At 45.4% G+C, this 18,449-nt stretch overlaps 1 protein-coding gene and 1 long non-coding RNA gene across 15 annotated transcripts in view; both read left to right on the plus strand.

Annotated features, from left to right (window-relative positions):
* The first annotated feature begins 6,927 nt into the window (after positions 1–6,927).
* Positions 6,928–18,449, plus strand: part of ZPLD1 (zona pellucida like domain containing 1) — a 101,048-nt gene continuing 89,526 nt past the window's right edge. For 5 of the 14 annotated variants that reach the window (XM_072023962.1, XM_072023951.1, XM_072023932.1 and 2 more), the window contains exons 1-2: positions 6,961–7,047; positions 15,529–15,606. Coding sequence is in view for 1 of the 14 variants with exons in the window: in XM_013098142.5 (XP_012953596.1) it covers positions 7,035–7,047 (13 nt within the window). In the remaining 13 variants the exon portion in view is untranslated. Of the gene's footprint in view, positions 7,048–15,528; positions 15,607–18,449 lie in introns of all 14 variants that reach the window. The other 9 variants (XM_021271478.4, XM_072023979.1, XM_021271452.4 and 6 more) reach the window with 5 other exon arrangements.
* LOC139998756 (uncharacterized) lies at positions 9,475–10,947 on the plus strand. Its single transcript, XR_011803648.1, has 2 exons — positions 9,475–9,549; positions 10,690–10,947. It is a non-coding gene; the product is annotated as an uncharacterized lncRNA (long non-coding RNA).

Genomic DNA, 18,449 nt, shown 5'->3' on the forward strand with positions numbered 1-18,449 from the left:
CACTTGCAGCCAGCCTGCAGAAAGCTTTCTTGCACGACATGCCCTGATGTAGGAGATATCAAGGCATTGAGTCATAGATGCATTCAAACGATCTCATAGTCTCTGATGGTATCTAGTGACCTGACGAGCCACTTTTGCGCTCCTCAGGTGCATTTTGGACTGCTGGGAGGGAAAAGGGAGAGCTCAGTGGTAAACCAGCCTGCTGTGGTAAAGGTGGGAAGAGAAGAGAGCACACTTGGTTAGCACAAACCTGCCTGACAATGGGCCGTGAGCTCTCCAAAGCGCCATGCTGCCAGTGCCTGTGCTGGGGCACTGGAGCCAGCCTGTCCAAATGCACGTGCACTGTTTCCTCCACAAGGTCAGGCACGCCAATGTGGTATGAGAGCTGCGGGCAGTCACGCAGGCCTTTGCAGGGCTGTGTCCTTGGCTTTACAGGTTTTGGTGTCTCTGCGAAACCAGGTCAGCTCCCACATCTGTGCCACAGCTCCAGCTCTGAAATCACCACCTCACACTTGGATTGAGGATGGGGAAGCAGCTCCTCACCCAGAGCTTCTGGATGTGCTTCCCAGCCATCTCTGTCTGTCCTCTGTCTGTGGTTTGGGATAGATGCTGGGGGTTGCCACAGAGGCCACATTCCCTACTGACTCCTAGAAGGGACCTTCTTGTCTAGTCTAGAGGCTAAAGGTTCTGTTACAATGCAAAGGATCATTTTCTTTGGTTTGTTTTATGTTCTCATTTACAAAGCTGTAGTTTCCCCTTTGCAATGATTGGGTGGATGGCGTTTATGGTTTTGGCTAACAAAAATTTTTATTGCACTCAGGCACCAATAATAAGGAGCTTACTCTGGGCGTGATCAGACTTGTAACTGCAAATAACCTAAGTTAGAATGTTATTTGGAGTGATAAACACAACAAACCAAAGACAACACAAATATCTGATGAACTAAATAAACAGAAGGCCTCAGCCAGAATCCAGATAGCATCTCTGCGTCCCAGATAGTGCCTTAGTCCCAGACCCTTTTCTCTTTTTTCCTTTTTTTGCTGATGTGGTGCAAGCTATTTCTGTGTGGAGAGGGCAGGAAGGAAGACCTGTGTCTACTCCCTCCATAGCCCTTTCACCACTCCGAGCCAGCAGAATGACTGCTTCCACCTCCTGCCATGTGTTGGGAAGGGTGGCAGGAGCAGGGTTGTGATGAAGATGCAGGGCAGGACAGGGTGAGGGAGTAGACCATGCTCTGGGAGGCCAGGAGGCCAGAGAAGAGCTGAATCTTATAGCTTTCACCTCTGATGAATCTCTGCTGGGTTTGATGGAGAGCATGGGCTGAACAGGAGGATGGGGAGTCTGTCTGAGTGGCTGCTCTTTGCAATCATCTGTGTGCTCCGGCACCATGCACGACAATGTGCATCTCAAGCACTCTGCTCCTCTGTTCTGTGCTAGCTGTATGCTCATCTTGCACATCTATATATCCTGGTCCCTTCAGGATTTTGTGCATCTTGGCCCCTCTGTGGAGGATTTTGAAAGGCTGCAGGCAAGCAAGGACATTCTGCTGTCCCTCAACTACAGCCTCCATGTGCAGCAACCACATGCTGGGTGCAGCTGCTCTCTTTAAAAAATAAACCAGCTACCCGTGGATGAACAGTTACACTGGCGTGCAGAGGATATCAGTGAGTTACGCACATGCTGCAGGATCATGCACCTTGTCCTCTGCCCTCTTGTAATGCTATTTCCTTGTTTGTGCATATTTGGGTAACTGGTACCAGTGGCTGTGCTTCACAGCATGCCTATGAGCAGCTCCCATTCATACTGGTGGCATTCAATCAGGAAGCAGCAGCAGCACCAGGCAATTTAGATAATCAGGTCACGATGTGAATTGTTGGTGTGCCATTCAAAAAATTTGTGAACAGCCCAAAGACAGAACATGTTTTTCACTGAGTTTATTGTTAGCTTGTATTTATAAGTAATGATTATGCAGCTGGAGATTCCTCAATAAGACCAGGATAAGAAAAATCTAGTAATGTGCCAACTGTTCTCATAACAGATTATAAAAACTACAGCTAGAGAGCATGTTAAAATGTCTTCTAATCTAGCGAGTCGCAGTCTATGGTGTGGTGATCAGTAATGGTGCAGACAACACATAGAAGAAAGTAATTTGTGAAAGGACAATAATATTTGAGAAATCTGGACCAAACAGGAAAACTCACACTGTCTCCATCTGAACAGGGAGACAATGAATCAGGAAGGGGGGAATAAGGGCAAGAATGACCACTGAAACTTAACCCAAGTTTTATTTGGTTTCAGATGAAAGCACTGGTATCCACAGTGTCTGAGGTGGTCTACTGAGATTTGCATTTTTGCTTTCATGAAGTTTAGGTAAGCCTTTGTGTTTGAAAAAAGTACTGAGTTGCTAGCATACGCCTCCACCCTCAGTAAGGAGCACAGCTGAGTTGGTTCTTCCAGGAGATAAACAGTGGCTCAAAATTTGTCTAAGTGTCTGGATAATCTAAAATAAAACACACACAAACAAAGCAAAACAAAACAAGACAATTTATTGTAGTTGTCTTCAGAAATTAAAAGGAAAGGATTTGAGTTTATTGGACTAAGACTTTTATGTGTTTTGTCAGTTTGCCACCTTTGCCATAATATAGCGCTTTATATTTGACAGTCTGTAGTGTTTCTCATTGCTACCAACAATGGAAAGTAATGCATTCCCACCCACTTAATCCCCTTTAAAAAGAGCGATCCAGACCACAATGAAGTCATTTTGGTAACATGATGCAGATGTTTATAAGCACGCCATTGTTATTATGCCGGTCTCGGTAACTATCTCCCGTTGCTGATTTAGTGCTTACTAAAATGTCAGAAGCTATTTATTAACCCACCATGAATATATAAACTGGAATCACGAGTACAATGTTTACCTTAGAATATGGTTTCATTGAATTTACCAAAATGCAGTGCAGAAATGATGCTCCCCTTAACTGTGCATTCCCCAGCCTCTGAGTGTGCAGATTTTATCTGTGATGTGTGAGGGAAACACATCAGCTTGCACAGCAACTGCAAGTGGTGTTTATTCATTTTGGGCTGGGGGGGGCGGAAGAAAGGGTCAGAGTCAGAAAATCTCAAGCCATATTCCAGTTTCTTTAAAATTTGTGTGTTCAGGAGCAGAGTTTTTGTCTCTGCAACTCTGAGACCACTAACACTCTTTCTTCATTAACTTCTAGAGAGAAGCTTGAAAAATGTACATATTTTGAAACCCTGCTTCTCACAGGGTTAGTGACCAAATTTTATTTTATTTTTCAAAAGCACTAGCTTACTAGCACAATGCCTTTCCCTGGGTATTGCTGGTTTGATTACAGTGACAAAATAAATGTCCTGCATCTCTCTGCCTCCTAGCCTGGGTCTGACTGTGCGTGTGGGATTTGTCAGGCTGGTAATTAAGCCTGATGCTAACTGCTGAACTCCGTTTGCATCCAGCATTGGGCAAAACACAGCCAGTGCCTTCCTGGAACAAGCAAGCTCTGGCAGCGGATGGTCGCAGATGCTGGGGGGCTCAGCCAAATCCCATCTCTGCCCTGCAGCAGTGCCAACCCATCCAAACCTGTGTGTGGAGAAGGCATCGCTGTGCACCACATGAGCTGTCAGACCTTGGCTGCACAAGTGACGCCGTTTCCCTGTGTCAGCCCAGGCACTGGAGCTGAGGAAGGGCTCTGTGGGCAGTGCTGGCACCCCACAGCCGCTGGCGAGTTGAGCCCTGGTTCCCGTCTGCGCTTGGCTGGGGCAATGTCTGGCGCCACATGTCATTGTCCTGGAGGGGACTGAGCCACGGGCTTGGAAACACCCTCACACTTCATCCTGTGCTGGGAGTTTTCAGCACTGTGGAGGAATGAAATGAAAACAAACTGCAGTCATGTCGCTGCTGTCCAAAATAAACAGGGATGTGGGGGTGGTGATCCTGCTTTATTTTTCCCTTCTGCATCTGTCAGTCACAGCTGGGATTGGGGCATTAATCCTGCTCCTGCTAAGCTGCCTCGCTGCCCTTCCAGGTGGGAGACAGATGCTTTGCTCTCAGCTTTTCTGCAGGTGTGAGAAAGGGAGACTTCTCCCACATTTTGGTCCCATGCTAATTGACATCATGCTGGTGAGCCCTGTGGCTGACAGCGCCTGTGGGGCTGAGCCCCACGTGCCTTTCCCCCTGTGCACAAGTTTGGGGCCACTACTTCTCCTTCAGCCCTCTTGTGGGACCCCAGCAAAGCACCCTGTGAGAAATACAGACATGATAAGATGAGGGTAACGGTGTCCAGAAGTCTTGTCATGTACAGTGCTGTGCTCCCAGGGGATTTCTTTGTTGGCTGTCACCCCAAGAAGCAGCTGCTGTCCTTGCTCCAGGTGAATTGGGTGGCAGATCTACACTGCAGCCTGCAAACACTTCTCAGCTGTGGTCCCATCTTGGAGCAAGAACAGGGCATATTGATGTTAACTCCCCCAAATGAGGGAAATTTCTGCATCTGCTGTGGGCTTCCTGAAATCTGACAGTGCAGTGGGAAGAGGAGTTGCAGCTGCTCTGACACAGCCTTGGGATGCCCCAAAATCCCAGAGGTGCCCTCCCTGCCTGTGCAGGATGGCTGGATAGGACCGAGACCTCTGGGCTGACCAGTGCTGTTGCTGATGATCACTCGTGGATGGGATTCACAAGGCAGCAACATGTCCATTCACGGTCTTCATCTCCAACATCTTTTTTTTTTTTTTTTTGGCAAGACATAATGTATTTAGGGATTGCATTATCCTGCTTTATCTAGGTTATTCTATTTCCACTGGCCCAGATAACCTAACGCTGCTGAGAGCAGTATCTCTGTGTGTTGACCCAAAAGACAGAGCTGAAGAGATGTTTGGGGGCCTGGAAGGTTATACACACAGACGAGAACCTCCCTATCTCCCAGATAACTAGAACTGTCGTTTAGCTATGTGTCTGCTGAAGTCATGGTTCACTGGTAAATGATTAACATTGTGAAGCAAATGAGTGTGCAGCTGGGAATGATGAAATACTTGAAGGAAACTTTGAGGCATGAAGCAGCTGTAGGCAGCCGGAGAGCAAGGTCACGGGGGGGTAGAGCTCCTTCGTTATGGCTTTTCACAGAAGACTGGGCAAACATCAAGAGAAAGTATCAATAGTGCCAAGTTGGCATTGTGTGTTGGTTGATTGACTCTCTTTGAAGCTTTATTTTAAAAACGAAAGTAAATAATTTAGATCAACAAATACCCGAGGGGTGACCGGTGGATGGGCAGCGCTCTCCTCCTCCGAGCTGGCCTCCAGGAGTGCGGACAAGATGACCCAGCAGGGAGTTTCCACAGCTGCCTTTTGACTGGCTGCATCAGCCTTTCAGCCAAGCTGAAGAAACTCATATTGGAAGTGAAATCAAAGCGCCCTTGGCGTTTTGTCAGCCGCTTCTGTGTGCGTCTGCTTCGCCGTTCCCAGACCTTCCCTGGGTTTCGGGATGTCTCTGGCCGGGCCATTTGAGGGGATGTGTGCCTGCAGCTTCCCTCCGCCCATGCCTAAGACGTCCTAGCAGTAGTGTGGGAGCAGATCTGGCCTCTCACTATTATGCTTCCCAGGGTCGTTTTCCTTCAGCTGAGTGATTCTTATAGGCTAGAAAACAAATTCTGGCTTTGTAATGATTTTTGGCCTCGTTGTTTGGCAGGGTTACATACCCTTTCTCACTCATGTCTGTGTTTCGTTCTGGACTTTGCCAGTGATGAGTATGTATCCTGCACTGCTACCGTAATCCTGTAATTCTGACATCAACACGCACACACAAATTAACAGCCAGGCTTCTAAAACCTAGACACTGACTTGAACCTATATGTTTTTACATGGTCAGGTTTCACTTGCCTTTGGTTTTGATTCTTACAAGATAGCTTCTTTGAAGCGCTTCTGAGCTCCAGGAACTTAATTTTGTTTTAATGAGAGTCCAGATTTTCTTAATTGCATGATACTTGGCAGTGTTAAGAAAAATAGTAAAAAATCATGAGACCTTTGATACTTGCCAGAAGTGTAAAGAATCTGCAGGTAACTTTTTATGTCTCATTATCCAACCCAGTTTTCAGGTGTGGCTGGCTATTAATGCTTTCCAGTTAGTGGACATGAGCTTTAGTCACGAGTACCTTTGTTTTCTACACCTGATATGACACACAGTGCCTGGAAGCCCTGTTTATTTCTTCAGGGAGATATAAACTTGCTTTGTCATAGCTGATTGTCTTGGTATTTATCATCCTGATGCTAAGACTTGTCGGTTCATTTAGTGTGTGTGCACGAGCACGTGTCTGTGGGTGTACATCACTGCTAGCAGACTGCTCTTCCCCAAGCCACACTAATTTCTCTGGCCATTAATCGAAGCCCCAGAGATGGGAGGAGGCAGAAATGGTAGTTAATCGTGGACTAGAGGGTTTGTGCTGTTTGTGCTGTAACTGTGTATTATCAAGAAGCATGGTAAATTTTGGTTACACTTGGAGCTGGGTTCTGCTTCCACTGGAGTCAATGGGCCTGGTTTTGGTGACACCAGAAAAATGGGATACAGCTTGCGGGACCGAGCCAGCGCCAGCTAAGGTCCAAGGAGAAGCCCCTGAATATGGAGGAAACAGCCTCATCTTGAATAACATATGAGACTTTTCTGTAGGGCTGAGTTTTTCTGGGGTCTTTTTGCTCTTATTTTACTCTTATCCTGATGTGCTAATAAATCAGAAGTAAACCTTGCTGTTTCACTAAATGAAGTGGGGCATATGGTGCCAAGCAGGCCAGCTGTGCTTCATCAGGAGAGGGAGGCAGCAGTGGGGCTGAGAAGGCTGGAAGGGGCTGTGGGTGTTTGCAGGGATGTGGGACAATCCCCTGCAAACAAGGCTCACCTGGGCACTGAGGTGCCGCCTGTCAGGTATAAAAAGCCTGGAAACCACTTAATTTGTTTTTGCCTTTTTCTCTTGAAGAATAGGATAGGGATAGGACGCTGCTTCCTTGGCCCTGAAAGCATTGGGTGACAAAAGCAATGGTACTAAAAGGTGTGTTTCCTTCATATTTTTTACAAGCATTCTCTGGGAAACAGGTGCCTCTTCTTGTGCTCTTGTCTTGCTTACTGATGTGTGTGATAATTCAGTGAGGCTTTATTTTTTCCTGTGTCTTTGTGGATCATTTCAGCTAAGTTAACTACACTGTCTTTAATGCCCTTGTTTTCTCTAAGCCATCCATGAAGTAGTAAATGAGTTTATATCAGTATTGTCTCCAAAGGAGTATTTGCTAATTAATTTGAGGTGCCTCTGCTGTTTGCCTGTTCCTGCTGAACTGCTAGTAGCTATGAACAGAGATAACTGCTATCACTGGGAAATTATGGCTTTATTTCCTTCTGACAAAAGGTCTTGTTCTAAGATGTGTTTGGAGCCTGGGCCTTGCTTTCTCTGTGGACAAGAGGATGCTCCTAAATGTAACTTAATTAACATGTAGTACATGTACAATCCTCAGGAAGATTGGGTATCTCTATAGTTGTGGCTCATGACAGCAAGTTAGGCTGGTCAACTTGCTAGCTTATGGACAGGAGCATGAATGGGATTGATTCCCTAAATCCCTTTGATTTGCAGGCTCCTTACATCCACAGACTTGAAAGTATGTCTCTGAGGTCTGTATGCCGATTACCTGTGTAAGATAAACCTATTTGCTTGCCTCATTTGGCTATAGCTATGAGGAAGCTCTGTGCCTTTTTGTGAGCAGAAGGCGATCAATTTGACTTTGTGTGACCCTCTCACCCAATGCCCTGGTATGTGGGACTTGTGATAGCTTAAGAGAACAATATTTGGTGCCTGAGCTTCCAGAGGTGACTACTCCTTCCCCTCTCCCAGGTGCTCTCCTCCCCTTTTCACTGTAAGCTCTGCTGCTGCTGTTATCTTGCCTGAGGCCTCGTACATTATCCTATGAATATGATCTCAGCCTAAAATCCAAACCAAGGTATAAACACAACAGAAAGCAACAGAACTGTTTATTTTGCCTGTGTTCTCTGTTTCTGGAGAAATCACTGCTGTGTTTAGCATCTTGTTTAAATTGCTGAGGTGTTCCCATGCCTTTGAAGGGTTACTCTGCGCTTGCCTGTGGTGTGCTGCTCCTAATCGCCTCTGTTTACTGCTGACACATACTTGGCTTGTTTCACCTGCCTGTGATCTGGAGATGGGGGCAGGAGGAGGAAGCATCTTGTTTTCCCACCCAGGGCCACAGGTAGCAGTAAATGGGGCCTGGGGAAAAGGAGGGCTATCAACCACAGCTCTTCTCTTAAAGACCTTGTTGGGAGTAATGATGTGTTGGCAGGAGGGTCTGGATATGGGCATCCACTGCTGCCTGATGACAGGGTCAGGATGCTTTGATATGAAGCACACTGATTTCCTATGCCAACACTGGAAATGATGTTCATCCCACATCGGGCTCCTGATGGTGGTGCCAGCATGAGCATGTTGGCTTTGCTCCTCTGGAGGTACCTCCGTCTCCTTGGTTCCTGTCCTCTCTCCCTCCTTTCCTCTTCACAGAGCGCAGGCTGGAAGCTGGTTGCACCATCCCTGACCGATACTCACAAAATAGTCGTCCTGGTGCAGGCAGGAGCCCTTCAGGAGCCAGGGCAGGCCTGGGGCACTGAAATGAGCACGCGTGTTGTTGCAACACCTTCTGCGCTGCCTGGTTTCAGTTCTTGCAGTCCTCCCCTCCCTTCTGACTAATGCTGTAGGAATGCAACAAGCCAAACTCTCTGTGGGGTACTGCTTAAATTTTTGATTTTTTTTGACTCTTTGAATAAAAGAAGCTCAAAGGAGGCACGCACGTGTTGGCCTCCAAAATAGGGTGGCACTGTGCTGCTGGAGGACTTTCAGAAGTGACTCCTGGACTGAGTCCAGTTAGAGGGAGCACTTTCCCAGGGAGCAGCTACTCAGCTCCTTCAACAGCTTGTATTCCTCTACAACTCATTCAAAATCACTGTCTGCTCCCAAAAGCTGGGCCAAAGAATTTAAGATATGCTGTCGAAGGGGACAGGAAAATCAGAGATAACTGTGTTATGGTTTATGATGAGGTCTGCTAGATACAGCAATGTAAATCATGTATATAAGTGGATGTTCTCTTAAGGGGGCCTGGGGTGGGGAACAGACTGGCAGTTCACAAGCTGTGTTCATCTTTCTGGTGATAGTTTCTAAAATTACTCTAGTGTGATTTGTTACTAGGCTTTCCAAGTGACAACACAAAATGCTATTAGGGCTTTCCACCTGACCCACAACTGTTTGGTCAGTGATAAAGTCAACTGGAGGCTGGGATTTAGGAATCTGAAAGGCATTTTTGTGCTTGGGAATGTCTTCAGTCATCCCTGCGAACTTCAGTGTGTCTTCTGTAACTTTGGTGTAATGTTTTCTTGCTTCATTCAATGCAATCATTGAAGTAATGATGCTAAATTAGTCATGATCCTGCAACTTGCGGCAGATTTTGTTCCCAAGTGGGGTGTTTTGTCAGCATGGCAGATGAACTCTGTTGCAGACTGAAGGGTAGGAATCTCTTCACTGACTTCTTTTTCCATTTCTTAAAATAATAGCAGAAGTGGGGATGCTTTCTAAAACTAACAAAAGCAGGGAGAGCAAATGCAATTACAGGGTTCTAGCTTGAGGGGGGGTAAAGGGCAAAAAACCTGATTGAGCAGAGTTATTAATTAACAACTACTTACCGGATTCTTCCCAATTTATGACTTCATCTATCATAACTCTTTCAGTAAATCATCCTTGGTGATTATTTACATGGACACTGAGTAATCATGCAGTATGTACAGCCAAAAAAATAAAAGCTAAGAACACAGCAACTGTAGATTAGGACCTGTTCCCAAAGTGGATCAGGTCAGAAAATCTTTTCAGCAGGACCGACTGCAAGCTATTTAATTTAAAATAGAGGGGCTGGCTGTGGCGCTGGGGGGCTGGATGGCTGAAGGGTGGTCCTGTAGTTGGGTCAGAAATCAGCCACATCCTCGGGGATGCTTCTTGATTCTCCCTCCAAAGCATCCTCCTCTGTGACTGAGCTGGGGGTTTGGGTGAGGGCAGCAGTGCCACTGCTCCAGCTGTGAAATAGGCTGGGGGGCTGCTGGGAAACCCCAGAAAAATCACAATGATGGCCAAAAATCACAATGATGGCCACTTGTCTATTCTTTTATTTTGAACAAGTGCAGCTAGAACAGGAGATGGGACTTGAGAATAGCCTGGAGAGCATCTGTTTCCCTGCTAGCCTTTAGACTTCCATGTTTAACCACCCTCCATAATTAGTTTTTTTTATGCAGCATTGTGTTTCTTCTAGCAGGAGAGGAATGGAAGGGGAGAGAGGCAGGTATGAAAAGCGAGCTTGGAGATGGAAGGTAAAGACCAAAGAGCTGGAATGGGGCCTATTCACTCCCTGGCAGCTTGAGAACTATTTTGTGCAGGGGTGAGCCCACAGTCCACTGTTTTTGCCCTAACCATAGTTCAATCACAAATGCAATTTCAGTGTGAGAGGCAGAAACATCATTAGAAACTGCTGCTAATTAGAGAGTGGCCACTTCATTTGTGAGAGGTTTGATCTCAGGTAGAATAGCCAAGCCATCAGGATCCTGCAGGAGGTGGATCTCCATATCTCCCTGATCACCCCTCTGCCTCCTGTCATTACAGAGATGTGCCATCACTAATAACTTCATCACCTGCCCGTGAGGCATCGTCTTCTCCGTGTGGATTAGAAGTTGAAATGCAGCATGGACTAAATGACTTGCCCAAGGTCACAGAGGAAATCGGTGCCCGAGCCAAGAACTTCAAAACCAGTATTTCTGAATCATGACTTGGTGCCAGCCAGGGTTTAGTTAAGGTTGGGTCCTTGGGCAGATGGAAAGAGTTAAAATAAAGAATCATGTTGACACTCTCTGAGAAACAGCACCTCTGGTTCAAATGCTTCTTTCATGCTCTGACCCTTCCTATCTCCTCAGCTGTCAATTCAGCTAAAGAGCTTTTTCCCAGCGTGTTTACTCTGAAACATTCCCTTTGCACGGACCTTTGGGGTCACGAAACCTTCATGTTTGCTGCCTTGTGGGGTTTTTCTGTCTCATTTTTTTTTTCCTTTTGGAGGTGCTTTCTTCCTTTTTGCATTGTCAAAGGGCAGGCGCTGGGAGGGACCAGGGTGGCTGCCAGCGGAGGGTGTGAGTGGCAAGGGGTTAAGTAATGGCTCTGCCAGCGCTGATTCCCGTAACTGCTGCCGCCTCCTGCCCTGCCAGGAACAGCCAGCCCGTCGGGTGGCAAGCTCTGAAAGGCAAAAACAGCCCGGGCTGGCAATCTGTTGCCCTGCTCGTGCGTTTGTGTGTGTGTTTTTCATAGGGAATTTATTAGTGCAATGTAATAATATCTAATTATTTAAGTAATAAGTGGCTGGGAGCTACAAGAGCCCAAAGAATCGCATGAGGGAGGGTGTGTTTGGGGTGCAGGCAGGAGAGGGGGCCCTGTGGGGTGAGTGCTCCTGCTGGGGCTGCCTGCCATGGGGCAGGGTGCTGGAGACCCCTCTAAGCGCTGCCTTGCTCCTGTCCTGTCTGCTTGGTAAAGGGAGTGATTTCTATACTCCTTTCTTGTCCCCCTCTCCTTTGTTTGTTTGTGATGTGGATTACAGGGGGGTGCGTGGGGTGGAGTTCAGGGTTTCTTTTAATGCCTGTGTGAATCCAGTATTGGTTGAAGCTGCAGAGTAATCTGAGAGGGATGAATACCACACTTTCTGATGCCCCCAGGAGAAATCAGATGTAACTAAATACATGTGTTCTTAGGAACAGCTTAAACTCCTTTTCCTTCCCTTGCTTTGTAGCACTGATTGTTTGAAGCTACCCAGACCAATAGCCTCCTAAATGAGACACATCTCTGCTGTCATCGATAGCAGCACATTTACATCCTTATATGCCCTGCTATAGCCACCTCTAATACCCATAAAGGCAATAGGGTCTAACAGTCCATAAGGCTGTCTTAAAGGGTAGGTTTTCACTAAGCAATACAGACAGAATTTTTCCATGGGGGAGCGTAGCTTCATTAAATCCTGCCACCAGCCTGTCTCTTTAGCTGGCTGATGAAACAAACCCTGAGACCTCACTTCTCCACTGGTTGTTCCCTACCATCGTTGTGTCCGTGAGTTTGCTTTTGTCTTCTCCTTGTCACAATGTCATTGAAGCAGTTTAAAAAGCCCAGAGCTCTGAAGGTGACTTGATGGGCATACTGATGCTTAGATAAAATCATTAAGGCTGGAAAAGACCTCCAAGATCATCTGGTCCAACCATCCCCCTACCACCAATGTCACCCACTAAACCATGGCCCTAAGCACCAGGTCCAACCTTTCCTTAAACATGCCCGGGGTGGTGACTCCTGCACCTCCCTGGGCAACCTGTTCCAACGTCTGAAAAAAATATAATCTGAAGTCTTCTACCAAGAAAACCCACATGACTCAGGAAAGCCTTCTTTATCCAAGGAAGCTTTGCTTTATCTCACGTGTGTCCAACCTCAAGTATCTATTGCCCTGAAAATCTGCTTTCTGCTAACACCTGATGGTGGAGACAGAAACATCAACATGGGCTGAGATGATGGGAGAGGCAAGCACAGGTTACTCAGAATCACAGCGGAGTAAAGGTCTGTCTGACCTGTGTCAGTCTGTCTTCTGCAACCTGACAATAAAGCCATATTTTTTATCAGCTCTTCAGATAGGAAAAAAGTTTGACCTCATTTCTTAAGAAAAGCTGGAAGTTGTCTTGATTCTATGAGCTGACTGTAATCCAAGTACTCTCCTCCCTTTTTTCATTAAATAAACTATGACCCATTCCTGTTATTTAATTCTCCGTTGACCTAAGATGCTGTATAGCTATAGACCTATTGATTTTTTTTTTTCCTTGAATTGTTACAGGAATTGAAGCATAAATATGCTCTTTCCTCAACAGCCTATTTTTTTCAGATTAACACCTTCTGTCCCCTCTTAAGTAGTATTTAAGAGATATCTGGATAGATAAGTGTAGTTATGGAAAGACTTTAAAGCAAAGGAAAAGCTTGTTTGTAGATTTATATTGAGTCATTGATTCTGTTGTTTTGTAGCCTTTTTATCTGTGATAGCACTGCAGTGATTTGCTTTCTCTTTCCATGACTGCGATTATTTCAGAGGCTTTAAAACGTTGCATTTGAGCGTTTGCATGCTGTAGCTTGACTTTAGGATACTTGTGTTCTCAGTTCTTGGGCTATGAAATGTGACCAATTCCATAAATATTGCTGATGTGAAGAGTGAATGATGGCTTCTGAACTGCTTTTGACCCATGCTTTGCACATATCTGAAGTGATTTTTAAACATCTATTTCACCTTCATGGGTGGCACGTGTAGACACTGTCTGTTCCTCCTTGATGTGAAAAAATAGGCAAGTTTGTCAGAATCCAGTTTTATACCGGTACTAAACATGTAGTGCTTTTAAGGAGCCAACACCAATCTCCTTTATTTGCAGACTGATATCAACCAATTCATACCATTGAAAAACACTGAGAATGGATTGCTACTCTTAAACTGCTTTTTAACTTAATCCATTAAAAAAGCTGAACAACTTCTGTAATGAAGACTAGTATTTTTCAGAACAGATAGTAGAAAAGGGAGGAGCAAAATAAATACTTGTCGTATGTGGGAAATGAGTTATGTCTGCTTCCAACCCCAGCTGGAGCTTGCTTTAGCTTTAGTACTGCAGAAAGAGCTCCACTCACTGGTAGAGTATGTTTCTAGGCTCTGCAAATAACTTGGTCCTGGGCTAAAAAGATACAAAACAGAGCAGCTTTTCCAGATAATAATGTCACTGCTGTGCTGGGAAATTCTGTGTTCAGCACAGGGCTGCTTGTTTCCTTACTAAACAAATTCAAATGTTTTGTGAACTTTATGCATGGAAGTTAGCCTATGGATTATCAGTGTGCATAGGATAGGTCTGGAAGCTCTTAAGAAATTTGCTGTCTGGTTCACTAGGCTGATGCACACTGTGCATGGAAGGCCTTTGACTTTGGTCCAACTATGATAAAAGAAAATGGAAATTCCAGTTTTGACCAACATTGTTCTCCCTTTTCCTGACCAAGTCCACACTTCTGCTTCTTCTTTTTCTCTCCCCCAGGAGCAGGCCCCTTTGCAAATGCACTGGCAGCATGTCGTGCAGCTGCTTGCCCATGGCTGCTTGGTATAGGGATCTTTCCTCTGCTGCCACAGTTGATGCTCTCAGGATTTTGCTGTTCCAAGGGGCAGCAATTAACACTTTAAAAGGATGCCCATGATGGTTTGGAAGACCTCATGACAATAAAACATGGATTTATTGTGGCCGTATACTTCAGAGCTAGATCATAGTTCACAAATTGCTGCATGTCCTACACCTACTGCAGGACTAGGCCTGCAGAGTTACAGGCGTGATGGGGCCAGGCATGCAGAGATGTCTTGACTGGCTTTGCGTGAGTTGGTGCTGGCACCGGAGGCACCGTCGTTGCACCAGTAGGGCAGTGCTGGGGTGTGGGTCTGCACGCATAAAGCTGGATGGCTTTCAAGCCCCAGCCAGGCATGAGCCATGCAGATGCCTGGGGCTGTCTTGGCTCAGGTGTCTCTTTGTGCTGCTCTAAAACAGTGACAGGATTGTTTCTGGAAGCTTAAAGAAAAAAGAAGCCTTGTGCCCACATAAAGTGGTTACAGCTTGTGTTATCCTTAGTCAACAGCAGTAGAACATGGAGAAGATCCTTTGGGTTGCCTCTACCTTCAAGGCTTGACTGCTGCTTGGCTAGTGGGTAGGAGTGTGCATGAGCATATGGTGCACATATATGATGCTGTGGTGGTATGGCTGTGGGATGTCTTGCTCCTTTTTGTGGCACTTAGGATATTAGTTGTGGCCACATGGCACTGTAGCAGGCACAGCCACAAAAATGTAGTTGGTGGAGATGTACCTGTGTAAACAAATTGTAGCAGAGCCTGCCATAACAGGGTCACACTTCAGGATTTTCAGGTCGTTAATTGAAAATGATTGGGTCTACTGCCAGTCATAAACATTGATTCCTGGCAGAGAAATCAATACTGCCTCCAGTCATCTCAAAAAATGTCAGTCTTTTCACACCTGAATGGACACATGCCCTATGTTAACGCATGCCATATGAAATGCTTTTCTGGTTGAAGATGTTCAGGGATCTAAAGACAAATCAATGTGTGCTTGCCCATCCATGATGAGAATACTATCTGAATTTAGTCCTGGTTTTGGAAGTCACCTTATATAAATAAGTCACCTTATTTAGTGGTGGATGAGCTTGTAAGGGTAGGTAGCTCTAGTCAGAGCAGGAGATGTGCTACGTGCATGGCTGTGCTACCTGGCACGTGATGAGGGCAGAAACTTTTTTTTTGTGGTCTGGATATATCAGGGAGAGATGGAGCAATTTTAAATCTGGAGCCCTGTGTAACCCTACTTGTACCTGGTTAAAGCTCCCCTGTCCATGTGTTGTCTGCAGGTTGGCCACTGGGAGCTTGGCTGAAGGTCAGGATTGGAAGATCTTCTGTTCTGTGCAAGTATCTCTGTTAATGCTATGGTGAGCACACCTAAAGGGGCTGTACAGGCTCATCTGACCTCTGTCCTGTTGCATAATGGCCATAAACAGGTACCCTGGTGGAGGGAAGAGTAAGGCAAGTGAGTGTGACGCTGCTCCCAGTTCTCTTCTCAGGGGTTGTCCACAATAACCTGACTTTCAGTAAGTCACTTTCCAGAAATTTGTGCACTTAAGGGGCTTTGTGTTCTTATGGTCCTGTGGTTTTACTGTGCTCCCTGCATGCACAGGGAACTCCCCATGAGTCAAGGTTTTAAAACTACATGTAACCTCTATGAACGATGTTGTTTCCCACTTCCCTTCTCCCCTGCCTTTGTGAGCCCTGACCCTTGGAGATGGGTTGCCTGTGAGGAAGAGGGCTCAGCTCCTGGCCTTGACACGGGGTGGTCACCAGCCTCACAGCAGCTCAGTCAAGCCTGCTGTTGCTTTGCAGTTGCTGTCACCTGCCTCCCAGGTGGGATTTGGGCAGGACGGAGAGGCCACCTCCACACTTAAACACTGTCACTGCTTGGCAGTACGGGTCTGCGACCTGGCTGTGCTTAGTGATGCATGAACAGTGTGGTCCCAGCAGTCTGCAAGTTATGTGAATTATGTCCTGGAATTGCACAAGGATCCTGATATCTCTACATTCCTTTGGCCTCATTTGTAAGGGTTTGCCAAGTCCCTAATGAGAGAAAAAGTTGTTTTCAGAAACTCAGCAAGCCATCTTTGGCTGATGATATTTTATTAGCTGTCTTTGTCAGGAAACTGAAGCAATACAGTGATATGGTAAGGGACACTTCTCTCTTCCAGTGCCAATCTAGTCATGTTTTATGAGCAAATAGCCATCTGCCACATAGCTGTATGAAAATATGTACATTTCATAAATGCTTGTGTGTAGTAGATGAGATACTTATCATAACCTTAAGCATAACATGTAGCTATCTGGACCAGAATAACTATTAGGAAACATCTCAATTTCATTTCAAGTGTTCTCTGTTTCAGTGCTGTTGAAAGCTGTACTATAGTCTAGATATGGATGCTTGAAATTAATTACGAAGGGTGTAGATAAGAAAAATGCTTTGTAAATATTTTTTGTTAAAATTTCCCCTCTTGAAGCAAGAGTGAACCACTTAGTAGTGAGGATCAGCATTTCTTTGGCTTGTGAAGTTCCATCTAGTATCCGGGGAAGACTGAAAACTCTTCATTTATTTCCTTTTTCAAGGAGTAGATTGGTGAATTAATAGACAAGCAGAGACTGAGGAGGTTTATCTGCTTCAATGGTTGGGGTTAGTAAATGTGGTGAGAAAAAATAACCTGGAATTTTTTTTTTACTCTTTGCATTTCTGGGTTTTTTAGAAAAAAGTTTCATACAAGGAGTAACTGAATTTCAGTTCATAAAAGAGTAATTTTTGTTGTTGTTGTGACTTTTAATCAAACTTTTTCTAACCAAAAAAGCATACAGCTTTTTCAAAGATATTCAAATTAAGATATGCTTTCTGCTCTTCATTACATGAATAAAAGGCAGGTGCTGACACTTCTGTGTTATGACCTATACTCCAACTTCTGATGCAAAAACTCTTTTCCATACTTGCAACTTCATTTATGTGGTACTGAGTCCTAGACAATAAGCTTCAAGTGATTGTAATACTCTTCACAGACACTTTAATTATGTCCCTTCTTCAGACTTGTGAGGAACAGGATCATCTAGCCTAGCTGAGAACCAGTCCTCCTGATGACATTTTAAAGGCTTGGTTAAAAACTGAAGTTGTTTCAAATGCTTGAAATATCAAACCAAAAATGTCTGGGTAGATTAAATAGCATGAGTGCTTGATTTGTAATGGCAGTAAATAAAGTTGTGCTGGATTTCTGTGTTGTGAACAAACTGATGGTCTTCCCAGCAGCTCCTGGAAGTGTTTTCCCTGATTTCACAGATGTTGCCTCTGTGGTAGAGGGGGTTTAATATGCTTAAGTTCAGTGTTGTTCTTTGATATAAAAAAAAAAATAAAAAAATTGAGGAGGAGCCAATGTATGTACTTTGGTTTGGAGGAATGATGAGCAGCAGCCAAGGAACACTGAGGTCCCTCAGGTTTGTTGCACCATTCTCTGGCATAACTGTATGTCTGGGCTGTCCAGGAGATGTGGGATCTGCCTCCAAGCTGGATGCAGCTCATCTGTAGAAAAGTACGCTTGCCTGTTGCAGCACTGCAATATTAGCCTTAGAAAGGCAAGCTAGATTGCTTCTTTGAGAGATGGCTGAAGGGAGGTGATGAGGCTGCTTTCTTAGGGGAAGGTGATGGGTAGTCTGGTGCTTCAGCACCTGGGGCCTCCGAGGGCTGTGTCAGTCCCTGCTGCAAGCTGGTGTCTGCAGGGGATGATGAGCAGGATGGGGGCATCACTGTGCTCCTGTCCTTCTGGCTAATGGAGCAGCTGTGCTGCTGTACTCTGGCACTGCTGTTGGGATGGCTGGGAAAGGGCCTTGGTGTGTAGGATAAGCTTGTAAGGTGTAGGGTACCCAGGATTACCCTCTCTTGCCTCATCACTGGCCCCAGTTCCTCTCTTGTATGCTCAGCTTGTGGAAAAGGACTGTGATATGTAGAGGTCCTATCTGAATTCAGATGGATCAGTGCTCTAACACGGGCTTATTCCACCCTTGAGAAAGAATATATATATATTTGAATTAAAAAAAATAAATGAAGATAATGTGCTGCTTGCACTACTTTTTAAGGAGTAGCAAAGATAAGCTGTGGTATTATGGCATCAATGCTGCAGCTGGGTCATTGGTGGTAATGCTGAATGTGAACCAGCTGGATTGAGGCTCTCTTCACTCAGGCAGGTGCCTTTTTGTC

This window comes from Anas platyrhynchos, chromosome 1 (genome assembly GCF_047663525.1).
Source record: "Anas platyrhynchos isolate ZD024472 breed Pekin duck chromosome 1, IASCAAS_PekinDuck_T2T, whole genome shotgun sequence".
In the NCBI taxonomy this organism is placed as follows: Eukaryota; Metazoa; Chordata; class Aves; order Anseriformes; family Anatidae; genus Anas; species Anas platyrhynchos.